Source organism: Dendropsophus ebraccatus, chromosome 3, assembly GCF_027789765.1.
Source record: "Dendropsophus ebraccatus isolate aDenEbr1 chromosome 3, aDenEbr1.pat, whole genome shotgun sequence".
In the NCBI taxonomy this organism is placed as follows: Eukaryota; Metazoa; Chordata; class Amphibia; order Anura; family Hylidae; genus Dendropsophus; species Dendropsophus ebraccatus.
Window position 1 is genome coordinate 95,219,369 of NC_091456.1, and position 20,103 is coordinate 95,239,471.

The window sequence follows — 20,103 nt, forward strand, 5'->3', positions numbered from 1 at the left end:
CTGGACTATTCTACCTTCTTCTCCCGGCAGCGTAGTCACTACCGGTGAGCGTGTGTAAGCTGGCCTGCACGGGGGGGGGCTGTGCCGCAATCCTGCTCCAAATCCCGGCACGAATCGTGTGAATGAGGCCTAATTCTTTCTGCATGTGCCAGTCAGCTTGCCTTGCTCTATTTGTTATTTGCTGATTATTCTATGCTAATTTTGCAATGTATGGTGTGAGCATTTACAACCTGTTTCTAAGGTTTGTACTTTTGAATAAAAAGTTTTCAAAGAATAAAAAAGAGAGAGAGATTCTCTTACCTTAGCAGAGAATCTGTTTGAAGACACTGTATAGGAGACAAATGAACAGTATGAGTGGCTGGGCACTGCAATTAATACAATAGATTGTACAGCTTTTTAAACTTTGGATTACAAGGCAAATTAATGGATGCTCAGAGATTTGCAATTCACTTCTATTACAAAATCTCCAGTCTCTCAGTATTTATCAGCCGCTGTATGTCCTGAAGGAAGTGGTGTATTCACTCCAGTCTGACACGGTGCTCTCTGCTGCCACCTCCCTCCATGTCAGAAATTGTCCAGAGCAGTAGCAAATCTCCACAGAAAACCTCGCCTGTTCTTCAGACTAGAACAAATACACCACTTCCTGCAGGACATACTGGAGCTAATAAGCACTGGAAGACTGGAGATTTTTTTTTTTTAATTAGTAAACTGTAAGTCTCTGACACTTTCTAGCACCAGTTGATTTGAAAGAAAAATTTTGGGGGGTGAACAACCCCTTTAAGGAACAGTACAGGTCAGTACAGTGGACACTGTAGAACTCAATTACAGAGTTATCACACAGTATAACAGCCAGACCAGTTCCAGCCCCACTTCCTGGATAAAATGGTGATGTTACTACCAAACTCCCAGAGCTGTGCGGGCTGTGGCTGCTGGAGAGGATGATGGCAGGGGGACACTGAGGGACACAGGGCACTGGAGGGACACTGAGCATCCCTCTGCCATCATCCTGTCCAGCAGCCACAGCCCGCATAGCTCTGGGAGTCGGGTCGTGACATCACCATGTTATCCAGGAAGTGAAGCCTTGATGCAGTAGTAAGTGCAGGGAAAAAAGCACTTTATAAGCATTTCCCGTAATAAGTGTATATTGGTGATTTGTATAACTTTTGGCGGCAATACAATACTTCAGTAAAAAATTTTTGCCAGAAGTACTACTTAAAATCACTTAAAAAAAAATGTTATATAATGCTTTCATATGATCAAGCTTATTATAATTTTGCTGCTGGATACAATAGATTATTAGTGCCCTGGACTCCCTCACTACCACCAGAAGACACCTCTGGATCATACCCAGAGGCCATGATCACTAAGGGCCCTATTACACCAACAGATATCCGACAGATTTTTACAAACTATAAACAGGGAACAGGTCATAAAGGAAAGACTGAGATTTCTCCTCTTTTCAAATCCATTCCTGGCTTTGGCTGTAAAAATCTGTCAGATATAGGTCGGTGTAATAGGGTCCTTACAGTCCAGACTGATAATATAGATAAGACATGATAAAATGAAGCTAGGGTGTTTAAACACAGACACCGCTCGTATTTCTCGACTGCCCCTTTAATAAATTACTTTCAGTGGCTTAATATTAACTTTCTTTAAATTAGTGATGTCACGATACCAGAATTTTGAATTCGATACCAATACCAACATTTTTTTTTCAATGCTCGATACCACTTCGATACTTAATAAATTATATTTAAAAAAAAAACATAAAAAACAAACCCTCAATATTAGAAATGCCCCCCACACCCTAACTGTCAGGTCCGTTCGAACCAATTTATGTTTCTTTAATTTTTTAACTTTAAAAATAAAGTTGACATTATTTACATTAAGGGACATTACATTAAGGCAGCGTTTCCCAACCGGGGTGCCGCGACACTGACCCTTTTATATCCCTAGAAGCTGCGGCCGCGCAGCTTCTAGGGATATGACGATCGATTTGATGTTCCGCCCGCTCACTGTGTGAAATATTCAATCTAGCAGAATGTCGGAGCAGGACGTGTCAGCATCCTGCTCTGATATTCACTCCCATAGGCCGCTGCACTTCATGCCAGCAGCCTATGGGAAGCCGGGACGTGACCTCTCCGGCAAGCGTGATGATGTGACGTCATCACATCTGCCGGAGGTTCAGTCCCCGCAGCTCACAGGATGGAGCCTGAAGAGGAGGGATAGCTGCTGCCTGCAGCCACACAGCGCGGATTAGGTGAGTATGATTTTTTTTTTTTAAACTATTGGTGCATATTGGTATACTGCAGGGGGCATTATTATTATATGGGGGCATACTGCAGGGGGCATTATTAATATATGGGGGCATACTGCAGGGGGCATTATTATTATATGTGGGCATACTGCAGGGGGCATTATTACTTTATGGGGGCATAATGCAGGGGGCATTATTACTTTATGGGGGCATACTGCAAGGGGCATTATTATTATATGTTATATATTATACATACATATATATTATATATGGGAATACATGGGACTGTATGTATGAGGTAGGGCTGGGCGATTAATCAAATTAATTTGATTAATTCGCCCCGAATGTTAGAATCGATTTGATTTTTTGTGAAAATCGTAAATTCGATTTTCACAAAAAATCTTTGCGGGCGGAGCGGTGCAGGGAAGATAGTCTGAGCTCGGTCTCCAGGAGAGCAGAGCATGGCCGCCGCCTCCCGTACACCGGGGCAGGTGGAGAAAAAAGAAGCCCCTCTACATCCGAGAGGGCGAAGGACCTTTCATGACGTCACGGCCATGTGACTGCCGCTCACGTGTCGGGGAGGAGTCGCTCCGGCCGGAATGATGACATTTGGAGCCTTGTGGTCACGTAAGCAGGAGATGTGGAGCTGTGCAGGTGGGAAATATACATGCAGCAGAGCTCTGTATGTGATATCTATGTAGCAGAGCTGTATGTGTAATATACACGGCAAAGGGCTGCTTGTGTGACTTGCATACAGCAGAGCTCTGTGTATGTAATGTACTTGCAGGCAGCAAAGCTCTTTGCAAGTTCTATGTGAAAAGTGTTCACCAGAGCCCTACATGTGCTAATGTGTCTAGCAGAGCTGTGTGTGTGTGATGTGCTTGAAGTCACCCCCAACTGCTCCTGTCTCCCTCAGTCACCCCCAACTGCCCCAGCCAACCCCAGCTGCCTCTGTCTCCCTCAGTGACCCCCAGGCCCCCTCAGCTGCCCCAGTCCCCCTCAGCTACCCCAGCCACCCCTCATCTATTCCTGTACCACTACTACTACACCCCTCATCTTTACCTGTACTACCATACCCCTTATCCACTATACCTCCACTACTACAGTCTACCTAGATGGAGGCACAAAGAAGATCTATACTATATTGGGGCACAGAGTGGCACATATTTGGGAAAACTACTTATATAGGGCATAGAGGGGGATTTATACTACATGGGGGCACAGGGGGAGCACTGTTACACTGGGAAGCAATACAGTTGTTGTCTCAGACTCATTAAAATAGTATCTGACGTTGCAGGGAGAAAAATGTTCTGTTTATTTAGAAAAATAAAAAGAAAACAAAAAAAAAAATCGAGATTTGAAACGAGAATCGTCCAAAAATTTTTAAAAATCGAGACCGGACGGCAGGGGCTCCGACTAGGGGATCCGTGCCGCGATCCTCATCCAAATCGCGGCACGGATAGTGTGAAAGAGGCCTAACACTTCATCTATCAGGGAAATGATGGGGGCTGTAGTCATGTAACACACACCAGCTGTCAGGGGGATGATGGGAGCTGTAGTCATGTAACACACACACCAGCTATCGGGGGGATGATGGGAGCTGTAGTCATGTAACACACACCAGCTGTCAGGGGGATGATGGGAGATGTAGTCATGTAACACACCAGTTATCAGGGGGATGATGGGAGCTGTAGTCATGTAACACAAACCAGCTATCAGGGGGATGATGGGAGCTGTAGCCATGTAACACACACACCAGCTATCAGGGGGATGATGGGAGCTGTAGTCATGTAACACACCAGTTATCAGGGGGATGGTGGGGGCTGTAGTCATGTAACACACACTTCAGCTACCAGGGGGATGATGGGAGCTGTAGTCATGTAACACACACCAGCTATCGGGGGGATGATGGGAGCTGTAGTCATGTAACACACACCAGCTATCAGGGGGATGATGGGAGCTGTAGTCACGTAACACACACACACCAGCTATCAGTGGGGATGATGGGAGCTGTAGTCATGTAACACACACACCAGCTATCAAGGGGGATGATGGGAGCTGTAGTCATGTAACACACACACCAGCTATCAGGGGGGATGATGGGAGCTGTAGTCATGTAACACACACACCAGCTATCAGGGGGATGATGGGAGCTGTAGTCATGTAACACACACACACACACACCAGCTATCAGGGGGGATGATGGGAGCTGTAGTCATGTAACACACACACCAGCTATCAGGGGGATGATGGGAGCTGTAGTCATGTAACACACACACACCAGCTATCAGGGGGATGATGGGGGCTGTAGTCATGTAACACACACACACACACACCAGCTATCAGGGGGGATGATGGGAGCTGTAGTCATGTAACACACACACACCAGCTATCAGGGGGATGATGGGAGCTGTAGTCATGTAACACACACACACACCAGCTATCAGGGGGATGATGGGAGCTGTAGTCATGTAACACACACACACACACACACCAGCTATCAGGGGGGATGATGGGAGCTGTAGTCATGTAAAACACACAAACACCAGCTATCAGGGGGGATGATGGGAGCTGTAGTCAGGTAACACACACACACACACACCAGCTATCAGTGGGGATGATGGGAGCTGTAGTCATGTAACACACACACCAGCTATCAAGGGGGATGATGGGAGCTGTAGTCATGTAACACACACACCAGCTATCAGGGGGGATGATGGGAGCTGTAGTCATGTAACACACACACCAGCTATCAGGGGGATGATGGGAGCTGTAGTCATGTAACACACACACACACACACACCAGCTATCAGGGGGGATGATGGGAGCTGTAGTCATGTAACACACACACCAGCTATCAGGGGGATGATGGGAGCTGTAGTCATGTAACACACACACACCAGCTATCAGGGGGATGATGGGGGCTGTAGTCATGTAACACACACACACACACACCAGCTATCAGGGGGGATGATGGGAGCTGTAGTCATGTAACACACACACACCAGCTATCAGGGGGATGATGGGAGCTGTAGTCATGTAACACACACACACACACACCAGCTATCAGGGGGATGATGGGAGCTGTAGTCATGTAACACACACACACCAGCTATCAGGGGGGGATGATGGGAGCTGTAGTCATGTAACACACACACACACCAGCTATCAGGGGGGATGATGGGAGCTGTAGTCAGGTAACACACACACACACCAGCTATCAGTGGGGATGATGGGAGCTGTAGTCATGTAACACACACCAGCTATCAGGGGGGGATGATGGGAGCTGTAGTAACGTAACACACACACACACCAGCTATCAGGGGGGATGATGGGAGCTGTAGTCATGTAACACACACACACCAGCTATCAGGGGGGATGATGGGAGCTGTAGTCATGTAATACACACACACCAGCTATCAGGGGGGATGATGGGAGCTGTAGTCATGTAACACACACACACACACACACCAGCTATCAGGGGGGATGATGGGAGCTGTAGTCATGTAACACACACACATACACACACACCAGCTATCAGGGGGGATGATGGGAGCTGTAGTCATGTAACACACACACACCAGCTATCAGGGGGATGATGGGAGCTGTAGTCATGTAACACACCAGCTATCAGGGGGATGATGGGAGCTGTAGTCATGTAACACATACATACACACACACCAGCTATCGGGCATGATGGGAGCTGTATTCCTGCTGTCAGGGCATGGTGACCACTGACCCAGCAGGGTGACCTGGATTTGGGCAGCAAGGTAAACTGCAGGCTGCAGACCCCCCTCCCCCCTTCCCAGTGAGAGCCAGGCCGACCCCCTTTTCACCTCTCTCACATAGCTGATGTCCGCCCCGGGAGTGTCTTGTCGGCCTCTGCCTGCCGCCCCCTCACAGTCCTGTGGCCCCCACCTCACAGTGCTGTGCAGCCAGATGTAGTGCCCGCATTTCGTCCCCGTCTCCAGCCTTATGCTCCGGTCTCCTCTTCATAAAGCGCCAACCGCTCTACCTCTGCAGCCGCCGACCCTGCTCTGACCCTTTCACTAAAGGGTAAATAACTGCGGGCCGCAGTCATTAGTAGCGGGGGTCTGCTACACACAGTAGCCAACCCCTGCTACATAGGGAGCAGGTTAGGAGAGGGGGATAATGCCGCTGTCAGTGTGACAGCGGCATCTATACCGTTAAATAGCCGGCACATACGATCAATGTGTGCCGGCTATTGGAAGTCAGCACCGCCGGGAGCGGAGAGGGAGGGCGGGTGGACAGAGGAGGTGACACCAGGGGAGGCACGGGAAATCCTAGTATCGAAGCGAAAATATGCCCCAAAAATCGATAGTAGAATCGATTTTTCGGTGCATCGTGCATCCCTACTTTAAATAACACCCACAGCTGTATTTTAAGGACAGCCTCTAGGTAAAGGACACAGCCCAGCTAGCTTTTTCTTCAGTATGTTTTAACTGACATGGAAACAATGTAAGACTGGCAAGTTCCTTTCCTAAGCCGGTTGTGATATTCATGGAGGGGAGAAAGGCTGCTGGTACTACTAGATTCTAAACAGTTTTTGGAATATTCCAGTGAATGAGTTTGTTGTTCTATAATAAAGTGTGCCTATCATTTTACAAAGTAGATCTATTACAACAGGGAATGTGACACAGGCATTACAGCTCACCAGAAAAACAGATTGGCTAGCAATCCAAATGTTATTAAAAGCAGGCGGTAGACTTCCCATTTATGTCCAGGTACCAAAACAGCTTTGCTTATCTCATTCTAGCAAACTGCAATTAGTTGGATTTACTTCAATTATGGTAAATTAAAATGTTTCTCATAAAATTAGCTTTAAATGTGCTTAACAATAGCTTTATATGTAAATTTCCCATACTTACAAGAATCTTTAGAAACATTTACCTTGGAAGATGATTTTGGTTCGATCCAGAGGGGCAACAGCTGTTTTGGCAACAGCACCAGCCAGAGCTCCAGACATCAAGGAGTTGAGCACTCCTTTATCATTTTTATTTCCTTTCTAGAAATAAAAAACACTGTTTGTAAATATCATTATAACACCAGGAGATGGGTGGAGTGCTAGCCAAAAGAAGGAAGCACCCCACCCACTCAGAACACAATAAAAAAACTAAATTGCCAGCACTACGATACAGTATATACAGTATGTCGTATGTCCTGGTATTTGTAGGTTGCTGTTGCACTCTGCTGTTTTTGACTGTATATTAGCCACAGCAGTGTGCAACCCGCATAGTGTAAACAGTGGTATTGGAGGTCTGGCTGTTTTTTGTTTCTTATTGTGTTACTGTATAAGTCAGAGAAACATGTCAAAAGTTTTAATCGGTCAGCTTCTTGCCTTGTGACAGTAAGAGTCGGGCTCCATAGACTTACATTATGAGCCCGCCTCATCACATGACAGACCTGGGAGAGGACTGCACTGAGTGTGAACTTCTCTCGGCTCAATCTCACCATCAGTATGGGTCTAAGGATAAAACTTCTGACATGTCTCTATAAAACAACAGTGAAACTTTAATACTAACATAACTTTTTCTGCAACAACTGCAGGTGTTAAAGAATCTGTATACTTTTCTATTTCCTTACCTCTGACAACATTGCCGAAGGCAGTACAGTGCGCGTGCCATTTTTGCTTAGACCCACTTTGCTTTCTTTAATACCATTCTCCATACCACAATTCTTCCTCAAATTAACTGAAAAAAAGTACTCCTACAAAAAACAGAAAAAAAAATCTCTTTAGACCAATTACGAGACAGTTATATAAAACAAGAAAGCATAATTGTTATGCTAACCTAGAAAATTAGACAATTCTATAACCATATCATAAAATCAACCAAGATCATAAAAGAATAACTGCAATAAAATGTTCACAAAACTGTGACTTCTAGCCCGGACTATAGGGGGTTATCCCGCACTTCAACAAGCTGCTTTAAAGGGAGTCATGTCCCCTTCACTGTTTACCAAACACAGCTATGTACTTTTAGTTGTGGTTGTGCCTGTATTACATATCAGTCCCATGCACTTCAATGGGATGCAGAAGTACTGAGATTGGCATGACACCCTTTAAAGCAGCAGATTGGCAGGGTGTTGTCAAGAGATGGTGTTGAAAGTGCTCTTTGAGCACTAAAAAACTCAATGTACTTTTCAGGGTGTATTGGGCCCCACTGATCAGCAGTCCTGCTAAAAGCTTGGCCACCACCGATCTCTGGAACCCGCATTATTCTCTAGGAATGAGAGACCCTTTCCTGTATGGCCTGGTTGCTGCAGCCAGAGGCAGATGCTGAAAACTGCAAAATGCAGAATGTGTAACTCCTATCAAGATAAATAGGAGTTGTGTACAGGGTAGCACCATAGTGCTCAGCCATTGTTCCGACGAGTTTCCTGCTGGTTACCTCCTGGGCCTTTTCCAAGAGCATTCAATAGAATTAAAATTGTCATGACAGTACATAGATGTAGTCACTTCAGCACCAGGGACTTTTTTTCTTCCCTTGTGGTACATCAAATTGTGGATCCCATAAATTAAAATCTAGTGGGGGATTTACTAAGACCAACATTTCAGCTGGTTACAACTAATGCTACTGTGTTTCTGTGAAAAAGAACAGGATCTTTTATATACGTTTCCTTTTGAAAAAAAAAAGGGCTAGGGCTTAGTTTTGGGGTATGTCTTTTTTAGAGAAACACAGTATGCCCCAACACTGTAGCCCCACTCTATATGGTAGTTAGCTGCCATACTGTATGTTCCACAGTTAGGCTCCTATACTGTAAATTCCCCTGTAGTTAGGCCTCAGTAATGGCTCCCTTCAAAGCCATCTTTCTCAGGGTAGGCCCAATGACTCATAGGGGGCCCCACTGAACTGACTGACACAGACAAGGGAGTATTGAGCAATTCACTCCTCTGTCTGTCAATGTCATTCTCTCTTGTAAGAAAGGGGACCACGGACCACACTGCAGGGAGATGTCTCTCCCCCCCCCTCCCACTTACTAGGAGCTGCGCTCCGTTTCACAAATCTCTGCGACGAGAGTGCGACTGACCCACTCACCGCACTGATCTACGCTCATATCCCTCAGGCTGCTGGCTCTATGGAGAGAGATGATACTGCCCGGGGCCCACCATAGATACAGCCATGGCCCCCGGGTGGTATCCTCCCACTGCACAGGATAACAGCCTGAGGGAGCACAGATCAGTTTTGCTTTGTACACAAAAAAACTAATCTTCTTCACTTATCTCTAATCATTAATCATTGTGGGTGTTTGCTCCGGGTGGGGCTTCAAGAGCAGTGAGAGAGAGAGTGAGTTTGGATGTGGCTGGGAAGGTAGGAGGGGTTGCAAAGTAGGGGGGGGTTTGGTCAGCAGGGGGGCATTCACAGCTCTGCCTAGGGGCCCATAATGCTGTTGGGATGGCCATGCCTCCCTTCCACCTCTGTAATTCTTCCACCATACTGTGTTCATCCCCTCTCTGCAGTAAGGCTCCCCATACGGTATACCTCCATTCCCCTCTCTGTAGTTATTCCCCCATATCCCGACTCTGCAGGTAGTCTCCATACTTTATACCTCCCCCCTGTGTAGTACACCCACATACCCTCCATCCCCCATATTCAGTATGCCTTGCTGTGCATCTTCTTACCACTCCTCCCTCCCCTGCAGCTTGTGCAGAGCAGGTAGTAGTGGAATATAAGTCTGACACCGATTGGCTGATGTTTAGCCACCCAGTGTCGGGAATCTGGTCAGCTGACTGTAACTAGCTCTTATTGTTGGAGCAGGGCTTATATTTCACACCAAAATCCTGCAAAAAAATGTCTTATTCTCAGGGTAGGTCTTATTTTTGGAGAAACATGGTAGTTCTCTGAAATAAGTTACAATAAACCTGGTGGGTTCAAGGGGCCATTCACCCTTTACAAGCCCCACCCTATTTGTGAACTGTTGCACTGCTGTGTACAAAAACAAAAAGTTGCTAATTTTGTGCAAGAGCATGGGGCTTGAGCATAAACCTGCAACTTTTGTATGCTAAAGGTGTACCCGCTTCATATATTTCCCCTATAGTCTAATGGCAGCTTTAGGATAAAGTATGAAATCTGCCTTAAAGTGGATGTACCATCAGGTACACTCTCTTTAAAATTACACATGAATCGAATGGCGCCAGCTCAGGGAAGGCGGTGGCGCAGTCCCTTTTCTGAACAGCGTCCCAGTTCCCGCGTATGGCGTCGCTCTATTCATGGTTACCAGGCCGAGGGTGAAGCACTAGAGCACACGTGTCAAACTCAGGCCCTCCAGCTATTACGAAACTACAATTCCCATCATGCCTGGACAGCGAAAGCTAAAGCTTTGGCTGCCCAGGCATGATGGGATTTGTAGTTTTGCAACAGCTGGAGGGCCTGAGTTTGACACCCCTGCACTAAAGGTCCACATTACACCTGTTATTTGGCCGACAATCGCTTGGTCTAATTGCCAGTGTCAAAAGGCAACAATCAGCCAACATGCACAATATCGGCTGATCCTTGTCTTTCAAGATGTTGAGAAAAAAAAGGAAAAAAAAACTAAAATAGCAATGGTCTACTGGCTGTCACTACACGTAATATGAGCGGCAACAGCAGACCCCTACTATCTCCTATGCTATCTCCAATCTAAAGTTTGGCCTAGGAGTAATAGTATTGATACGGAGCGGGAAACGAGGAGCAAGCGAAAGCTGACATGACAGGTTGGCGCTCACTTGCTCCTCCAGAACGTCTGATGTAATAAGGTCTTTAGTAAAACACCACCATGTCAGACATTTATGACTGCCTCTTAACAGTAGCTGAGATAACACAGTGTAACAGGCTATTTCAGTGAGATAAGGCCATTCAAGCCATAAAGATGAGGTAACCTAGAGTTGGCAGTGCTCTGGCATACTCTCTGTTTGTTCTGCAAAGATTATTCTTACATATTTTATAACTAAATATAATGATTTGGATTAGCCGCGTACATAGTGCACACATGGCTTCTTTTTGGCAGGCTTCTTTTTTTACATTCTTATGGTACGTTTACACAGAGAGATTTATCTGACAGATTTTTGAAGTCAAAGCCAGGAAAGGATTTGAAAAGAGAAATCTCAGTCTTTCCTTTATGAACTGTTCCCTGTTTATAGTCTGTTCCTGGCTTTGGCTGCAGAAATCTGTCAGATAAACGCATCATTAGTGTTTTTCCACGTTGTCTTTTAAATAAGTATTAGCTGTTAGCTACAGCATGATTACGACTAGGACTAGTTCATAAGACCTCTTATTATCAGAGTATACAGAGAAAGGTACAACTACAATGACTGAACTGAATTGGTAACAACTTTTGACAGAACAGCAATAACTGAAGGACACATGTACAGGTGATATTTCAGGAGAAGGGACCTTGAGTCCATACATTCACAGTTTAATTGAGTCTCTGTCTCCATTGACTGTCTGGGCTTTGCCAGGTACACATAACTGGCACTTCAGTGTCAAGTTGCTTTTGCTGCTCCTGTGCTTGCATGCAAATTGGAAGAAAAAATGTGGTCACCGACATAGTGGGGACAGGTTAGCAATTCACCAGTGACCTTCAATTTCCACCACACCACAGCCAAAAACAGTAACTCTGTAATATGAGGCCCACCAACCACCACGCTAGATGTCAGCTTGTGTGTGTGAAATGGTAGGAATTGAGAAAGTACTGTATATTTTAAAGTATCAAACATTGCTGTCCTCCGTGAAAGACAATGAACTAAATAGAAGCAATATTCAATGCATTGTGTCAATAGTATATGTTGGAAAAATAGCAAAAAGATTCTGAGGCATACAAGCGTAGTCCACTATACTATTCTGTCCCACAAATAAAATATGTATCACGATTATGCCACCCAATAAGTCAGCCTATAGATCTGCTGTGGTATACGTCAGAACACCTTCATGCTGCCTACAGAACATTACTGCTAGTTAAAGATGTATAAAAGGATTAAAGAAAGTGACAAAAGACCTGCTGTTTCAAGTGGATCCGAAGTATACATATAGAAAAGGAATGAAGATTTGGCAGCAGCAGTACAACTGCCCACCCACGGGTAAGAAAGCAGGCAGATGTATGGGAGACAGGACCACACAGTACAGAAATGTTTGCTACTTTAGCTAAAGGCAAACGACATTCATCAGCTGCATAGAAAATACATTTATATGAGAATTTGACACCTGCTCCAGAAAACAATGGATGTACAGTACTTCTTAAAGTGTCCCTGCTGTTATCATTGTGAATCCACAGGGGATGTGAAATAAAGCAAGTTTAAAAACTGACACTTTAATTCCTAACTTCTACCACAATCAACTGTGTGGCGAAAGAAATGGGGAAAGAAAACGGGCAATGGTCCTATAGAGGGGCAGTTATAGCTCACACGCTGCCATCTGGATGCACACATTTGGCAGACTATCACTTGTCTTTACACCAACAGAGGTTGCAATGACATTATTACAGTGGCTAATGCTGCGTTTACATGGAACGATTATCGTGCGAATTTGCACGATAATGACTGAATTCGAACGATATTCGTACGTGTAAACGCAACGAACGATCGAACGACGAGCGAGAAATTGTTCATTTTGATCTTTGAACATGTTCTTAACTCGTCGTTCGCAAAACATTCACAGATCGTTCCGTGTAAACAGTCGTTCACCTATTTTACCTATGTGCTAGATAGGCTTAAGCGATTGCAAAACGATCGCAAAATGAATTTTCTATACGATATATCGTTCCATCTAAATGCTGATCGTTATTTAAAAAAAAATGTTACTTCGAAATTGTTAATCGTACGATCGGGCGAATTATCGTTCCGTGTAAATGTAGCATAAGCAAAACCAATAGACTTGTCCTATGACCTGGTACAAGGTGTGTAACGTTAACCCCGTACCTTTCTTACAGCACCCGTTACCATTTGTAAACTTCATGAATTCCTGTAAATTCTGCATCACACACATTACCTATAGATAGATGGACCGCCACTGACTTCTAACCTTTCACTAAGATAGGGTATATGCACACGGAAAACTTAGTGCAGAATCAGCCGCTCGCTCCCACCTAAACTTCCACCTGTCACATAGGCTCCATTATATGCTCGGGCGGATTCAGTCATCCTCCCAATGACATGTCAATTCTTTGGGCGGTCAGTGGAATCCGCCAGACTATTGAATGGAGTCTATGCAGCTGGCGGAGAGGGAAGCAGGAGCGCATGGGGACGAGCGCAGCGGAGTCCGCACAAAGTTCTCCATGAGAATCACTCTGTGTGCATATACCGTTAACCCACAAAGCAACAAATCTCCTCAAGGAAACTGTTTTTTTTCCAGACCTTTTATGACCGTCTCCTACAAGAGTACATGAAACTGATCTTGCTGGATGGTATACTGCTCAGTTAGCAGGACAGGAAAACACACTATACCCTACCTGTATTAGTGAACAGCTGTAAGTAGGTCACTATGTACAATCCATTATAAATTAAAGGTGCTTTTAGTATTAGGTAAGGCTATGTGCATACTAGATTTCTAACAGGGCTTATTCTGGTGTACACACTCAATATGGAGCACATACTCATTGAAAACAAAGGGATTGGCATAATATGGAGAGCACACTCACATTGCATTTATCCACTGTTGTACATTTAGGTGCCTGATAAGAGCAATAGAACTAAATTGTTGTTTTATCTGGAGTGTAAAAACTTACTAAACAGATTAGTCAGGATGGTTGAGGGGTACAAGTCCCCCAGTAAACAACCAAATTCATAGGGCAATGTAGAATTACACAGTGGCCATGTGATATAAGTACTAAGGATGAGCACAATTCCAGCATGTTAAAGTCTGATCATTCTGCGTTTGATTACCGGTGCCTGAAGAAGTTGGATGCAGCACTAGGGAGCCCAGGAAACATTGATATAGCCAGGCTGTATCCATGTTTCCCAGCCTTTGTTTTTAAAAATTCAAGCCTTCCAGTAGTTATCAGCCTATACCCTGCACAGAATGACAGGTATTCTTTGCAATCCATCACCTTCTCCTGCTCTGGGCAGTTCCCGCCATGGCCAGAGGAGGCAGCAGTGAGCGCTGAGTTGGATTAGAACGAACTCTGGGACATCCTCCAGGGCATAAGCAGGTGGAGGAGTACTGGAAGGCTTGATTTTTTATTTTTTAACTCGAGATAAAGTACAAAAATATACAGCATCAGATTTAGATTTTTCATTTGTGTGGAATATCCCTTTAATATGTGCACAGAGCAGGCAGCATGTGATGCCAGGGCAGAGCCACCCACCTCAGCCCAGCAAACAGACAGCACATCCAGATTCCTATACATACAGCGGGGTCATGGATCCCACACAGCACACGTGACTGCCACCGCCTCCATAACAACAAATATGCTCAATGTGGAGAGATACAAATGTCATGAAGGGAGGGGCGCCCCATTCCCAACACAGCCCGCTCCTCGGCACTGGCAGCCCTACACGGGGTAAATACAACCGCCGGCAGGTGACACACTCACCTCTCGCAGCTAGCGCTCACTAAACCGCTTCTAAAATACGTTCACTCCAGGCCACCGTACAGGACTGAGTAGCCCGGGGGATACGCCCTTCACAATGTTGCCCAGTGACAAAACTTAGTCAATTGGTTTGCAAAGTGAGACTGACGGGCCTGTGAACCAATCACAATCGAGAGGCTGCAACGCTGTGTGGCGGGGCTAAGAGGTTGGGTTTAGAAAGATGACTGACGTAGGAAGAATCCAATTGCAGGAGAGGGGCGTGGTTAATGATCCCATGTGGCCGCTATTTTGGGGGATGGGAGAAGGGTGAACAGAGGGTATAAGAAACGGGGTGAAAGGTGACAGGTGCGGGTGACGTCGTGCACTGTGTATTAGCGTGTGAATGTGCAGCCTGCAGGCGTGGAGTGTGTCTATATCGCTGCAGAACTTTCCAGAAACCTTGGGGTCGCCTGCAGCAGTAGAAGAACCTGTTGCTGATTCCGCCTCACGGCTGCAGCTGGGTATGGACAGGAGGTTCTGCTCCTTCTCTCCATCCACAACACGTATAACCTAATGAAAGGGACATTCCTGGTCCGTGTGCCTTCCTATTCAGCTGATAATGGACCAAAGTGCAGCCCATAATGAAGAGAGGCTGAGGAGCCGGTGGCCATGTTCCTGCATGCTGGAGAATGCCGCAGCTGCGGGCCAGCCCGTGCGGTCATCCATACCGTATCATATAGGGAGCCCCTATGAATACCCCTTCCCTGGCGTCATGTGCTAGTATGCATAGGTGGCAACACATGTCCTTGGTATACATAGGCATTATACTGGCACAATATATAAGTGCATGTCAATCAATTAGAATATCAGCAAAAAGGTTTTTTTCCCCCCAGAAATTCAATTCAAAAAGAGAACCACCTATATTACACACAGACTTTTTTCCTACTGTGCATTTCTGTTATGTTGATTTTTGCACTTTATTTTTTTCCTCCTTGTGCTTAAAAGGCCATAGTAGCTGCTATGAGACCCACATGAGCCCTTATTTTTTGCGTCACTAATTGTACTTTGCAGTGAAAAAAACAGTGATGGTTTGGGGAGTTATGGCCTCTGCTGGGGTAGGTCCATTAGAGCACCTTATGCTTCCCTCTGCTGACAAGCTTTTTGGGGACAGAATTTTCATTTTTCAGCAGGACTTGGCACCTGTCCACACTGCCAAAAGTACCAATACCTGGTTTAATAACTACAGCATCAATGAGCTTAAAGGGGTTGTCCGGCGATAAAAAATTATTCACAGAATAACACACATTACAAAGTTATACAACTTTGTAATGTATGTTATGTCTGTGAATGGCCCCCTTCCCCGTGTCCCACCACCCCCACCCGTGTACCCGGAAGTGTGGTGCGCTATACATTACCTGTCACGTGCCGACCACGGTCTCCGATCCTCAGCAGTGACGTCTTCTTCGGGAGGCCGGCGGATCTTCCCGAGTGCCGGCCGCCCTCTGCAGCGTCATCCGAAGCTCAGCCGCGATTGGCTGAGCATAACTGTGCTCAGCCAATCGCGGCTGATGACGCGGCCACGTCATCAGCTGCTTAGCCGCGATTGGCTGAGCACAGTTATGCTCAGCCAATCGCGGCTGAGCTTCGGATGACGCTGCAGAGGGCGGCCGGCACTCGGGAAGATCCGCGGGCCTCCCGAAGAAGACGTCACTGCTGAGGATCGGAGACCGTGGACGACACGAGATGCGGTGAGTATAATGCACCACACTTCCGGGTCTAGCGTGGGTGGGGGGAAACACGGGGAAGGGGGCCATTCACAGACATAACATACATTACAAAGTTGTATAACTTTGTAATGTGTGTTATTCTGTGAATAATTTTTTATCGCCGGACAACCCCTTTAATTGGTCAGCAAAGTCACCTGACCTTAACCCCATAGAGCAGGGATGGGGAACCTTTGGCTCTCCAGCTGTTGCAAAACTACAATTCCCATCATGCCTGGACAGCCAAAGCTTTGGATGATGGGAATTGTAGTTTTTCAACAGCTGGAGGGCCAAAGGTTCCCCATTCCTGTCACAGATCACAAGCAGCGCGGAAGTAATTATACATTGCTGCTTGTGATCTTTAAAAAATGATACTGTCACCCCCCTCTTTACTCTTGCTTCATTAAATCAGTTAACAGTGTCAACTGGGTGGGGCTTCACAGCAGTTGGGCCCCATCTTCTGACTTGGGAGAGGGCCCAACGGTCATGAAGCCCCGCCTAGTTGACACTGTCCACTAACGAAATGAAGAGATTAGAACAGGAGGAGGACGCAGACAAGTTTTATATAGGTTTGTATCAAATGTGAAGTATCTAAGCTTGTGGATGGTGCAGAGAACAGCACATAGAGTAAGGGAGTGACAGTATCACTTAAAACTGACAATACAGATATCTACATATCTGTGCTGTCGGTTTCGCACAAACGATATAAGGATTGTTTGTGCAGCCCAGGCCCCTCAATTTGTCACGCCCTGTAAAGGCACTGCAAACAAGCACTGATCTATAATGCTATCATTTCAGATGTGTGGACCCACAGCTAGGTTCTTGCAACCGTATTACAGACCCAGAAATGTGTCCATATTATGTTCAATTGTGAATGGCCTAAGGCTCGATTCACATTATGTTTGGACAGTGCATCACTAGCATATTTTGGGATACCAGCTAAAAATATGCATTAATTGACTTCAATGGCTCAAATATAGTTCACACTTGAATAAGATCTACTTATTGTGCTTTTCAATTCCACAAAAAAAATGTATGTTCAGGAAACTAAAAAGTATACTTTTTGGCTGGAAATTAAATATAAAAAAAAAACCCTGTAAAACGTTTCACTTTTAGGAACCTTTCACACATCGGTTTCTCAGTACCCACTGATTTAAATGGACCCTTTTACACATCCGTAATTACTACTGGCAGGGACGGGTACACATCCGAATGCTGCTCGTAGTTGCAGGTCTGCAATTACAGACAGGATTACTGATGTGTAAATAGGGCCTTAGGGAGTTCTGTCACACCCAATGTGTTAATTTCTTGGCATCTATGACTCACAAGCACAAAGATTTTGGAAGGTACAATAAGTTCATATAAACAAGGGCATGTAACTGAGGATGGTTATCGCTGACATACCAAACTAAGAATAATTATGTAAATAGCCCTCTAGATAGCAATTTACTATAGACAATGCTAGCATATTGCAACATACAGGTATATGAATGTAAGGGTGTTATTAAATGGGCCGATAATAACTGTAAAAGAGCACCAATCTCCTAGATTGGCCCTTGCTTAAAGGGGTTATCCAGCGCTACAAAAACATGGCCACTTTTCCCCCTACTGTTGTCTCCAGTTCAGGTGTAGTTTGCAATTAAGCTTCATTTACTTCAATGGAACAGAGTTTCAAAACCCCACCCAAACAGGAGACAACAGTAGAGGGAAAGTGGCCATGTTTTTGTTGTGCTGGATAACCCCTTTAAACTTTATACATTACCTATCCAGGATGCAGGGCTCCTCTTCCGGTCTTCTTCTCCCCGGGTCCCGCACGCTCCAGCTTCAGAGCAGCCTGTCTCAGCTGACAGGCCGCTCAGCCAATCACTGGCCTTGGCGGTCCTGGCCAGTGATTGACCGAGCGGCCTGTCAGCTGAGACAGGCTGTTCTGACGCTGGAGCGTGCGGGATCCGGGGAGAAGTCCACTAGAGGAGCCCTGCAGCCTGGATAGGTAGTGTAAACTGGCAGTCGCCGTCCGCACACCGCTATTACACGTAGCGATGCGTGGTCTACCGATTCGGCCGATTATTGCTCTGTGGAACATGCCCCTAACTTGAAAGGGCTTGAATGGGGCAGATCCATGAAGACTGATGTGTGCATCCACACATATGCAACTAGATTACTGTAAAAGGAGTACTCAAAATGTAAAAATTCAGGGCAAAAACAAGGTGGGGGGGGGGGAATATAAGGAAGTAATACTTACTCATCCCCATGCACCTGCAGCACCTGTAGCTCCCAATCCTGTGACATCATGATCAGGCTCAAAAATGCCCACTCAACTGGTGATTGAGGTGAGATACCTCTTCAGTCACTGACTGGGTTAGTGGGTAGCTCTTGCCGGATCGTGACAACTCAGGAACTGGAAGAAAACTGAATATCGGAGGCTAAGAGTGAGCTGGTGACGCTGTGCTCAAGTTCTTTATTAAGTTTCATATGTCCATCTGTGCTTCCTAAAATTAGAAAAATGCTTCTATTAAGAAGTTAAAGAGGTGGTTCCACCGGGCTAAAACACCTCCTTTCTCCTCTCCCTTCCCTGACAGGTACAGTGGGGGGAAAAAAGTATTTAGTCAGTCACCAATAGTGCAAGTTCTCCCACTTAAAAAGGTGAGAGGCGTCTGTAATTTACATCATAGGTAGACCTCAACTATGAGAGACAAAATGAGAAAACAAATCCCGAAAATCACATGCAAATTATGGTGGAAAATAAGTATTTGGTCACCTACAAACAATCAAGATTTCTGGCTCTCACAGACCTGTAACTTCTTTAAGAGTCTCCTCTTTCCTCCACTCATTACCTGTAGTAATGGCACCTGTTTAAACTTATCAGTATAAAAAGACACCTGTGCACACCCTCAAACAGACAGACACCAAACTCCACTATGGTGAAGACCAAAGAGCTGTCAAAGGACACCAGAAACAAAATTGTAGCCCTGCACCAGGCTGGGAAGACTGAATCTGCAATAGGCAACCAGCTTGGAGTGAAGAAATCAACTATGGGAACAATAATTAGAAAATGGAAGACATACAAGACCACTGATAATCTCCCTCGATCTGGGGCTCCACCCAAAATCTCACCCCATGGGGTCAAAATGATCACAAGAACGGTGAGCAAAAATCCCAGAACCATGCAGGGGGACCTAGTGAATGAACTGCAGAGAGCTGGGACCAATGTAACAAAGCCTACCATCAGTAACACACTACGCCGCCAGGGACTCAGATCCTGCAGTGCCAGACGTGTCCCACTGCTTAAGCCAGTACATGTCCTGGCCCGTCTGAAGTTTGCTAGAGAGCATTTGGATGATCCAGAAGAGTATTGGGAGAATGTCCTATGGTCTGATGAAACCAAAGTGGAACTGTTTGGTAGAAACACAACTTGTCGTGTTTGGAGGAAAAAGAATATTGAGTTGCATCCATCAAACACCAAACCTACTGTAAAGCATGGGGGTGGAAACATCATGCTTTGGGGCTGTTTCTCTGCAAAGGGGCCAGGACGACTGATCCGGGTACATGAAAGAATGAATCGGGCCATGTATCGGGAGATTG

General features: G+C 45.6%; 1 protein-coding gene across 2 annotated transcripts in view; it reads right to left on the minus strand.

Annotated features, from left to right (window-relative positions):
- Positions 1-14,909, minus strand: part of SLC25A42 (solute carrier family 25 member 42) — a 50,666-nt gene extending 35,757 nt beyond the window's left edge. Inside the window, exons 1-4 of one of the 2 annotated variants that reach the window (XM_069962253.1) lie at positions 14,783-14,909; positions 7,862-7,984; positions 7,169-7,283; positions 301-326 (exon numbers count right to left, since the gene is read on the minus strand). In XM_069962253.1, the coding sequence (XP_069818354.1) occupies positions 301-326; positions 7,169-7,283; positions 7,862-7,945 (225 nt within the window). In that variant the 5' untranslated portion in view covers positions 7,946-7,984; positions 14,783-14,909. Of the gene's footprint in view, positions 1-300; positions 327-7,168; positions 7,284-7,861; positions 7,985-14,554; positions 14,738-14,782 lie in introns of those variants that run through there. The other variant, XM_069962252.1, reaches the window with a different exon arrangement.
- Between the last annotated feature and the right edge of the window lie 5,194 nt (positions 14,910-20,103).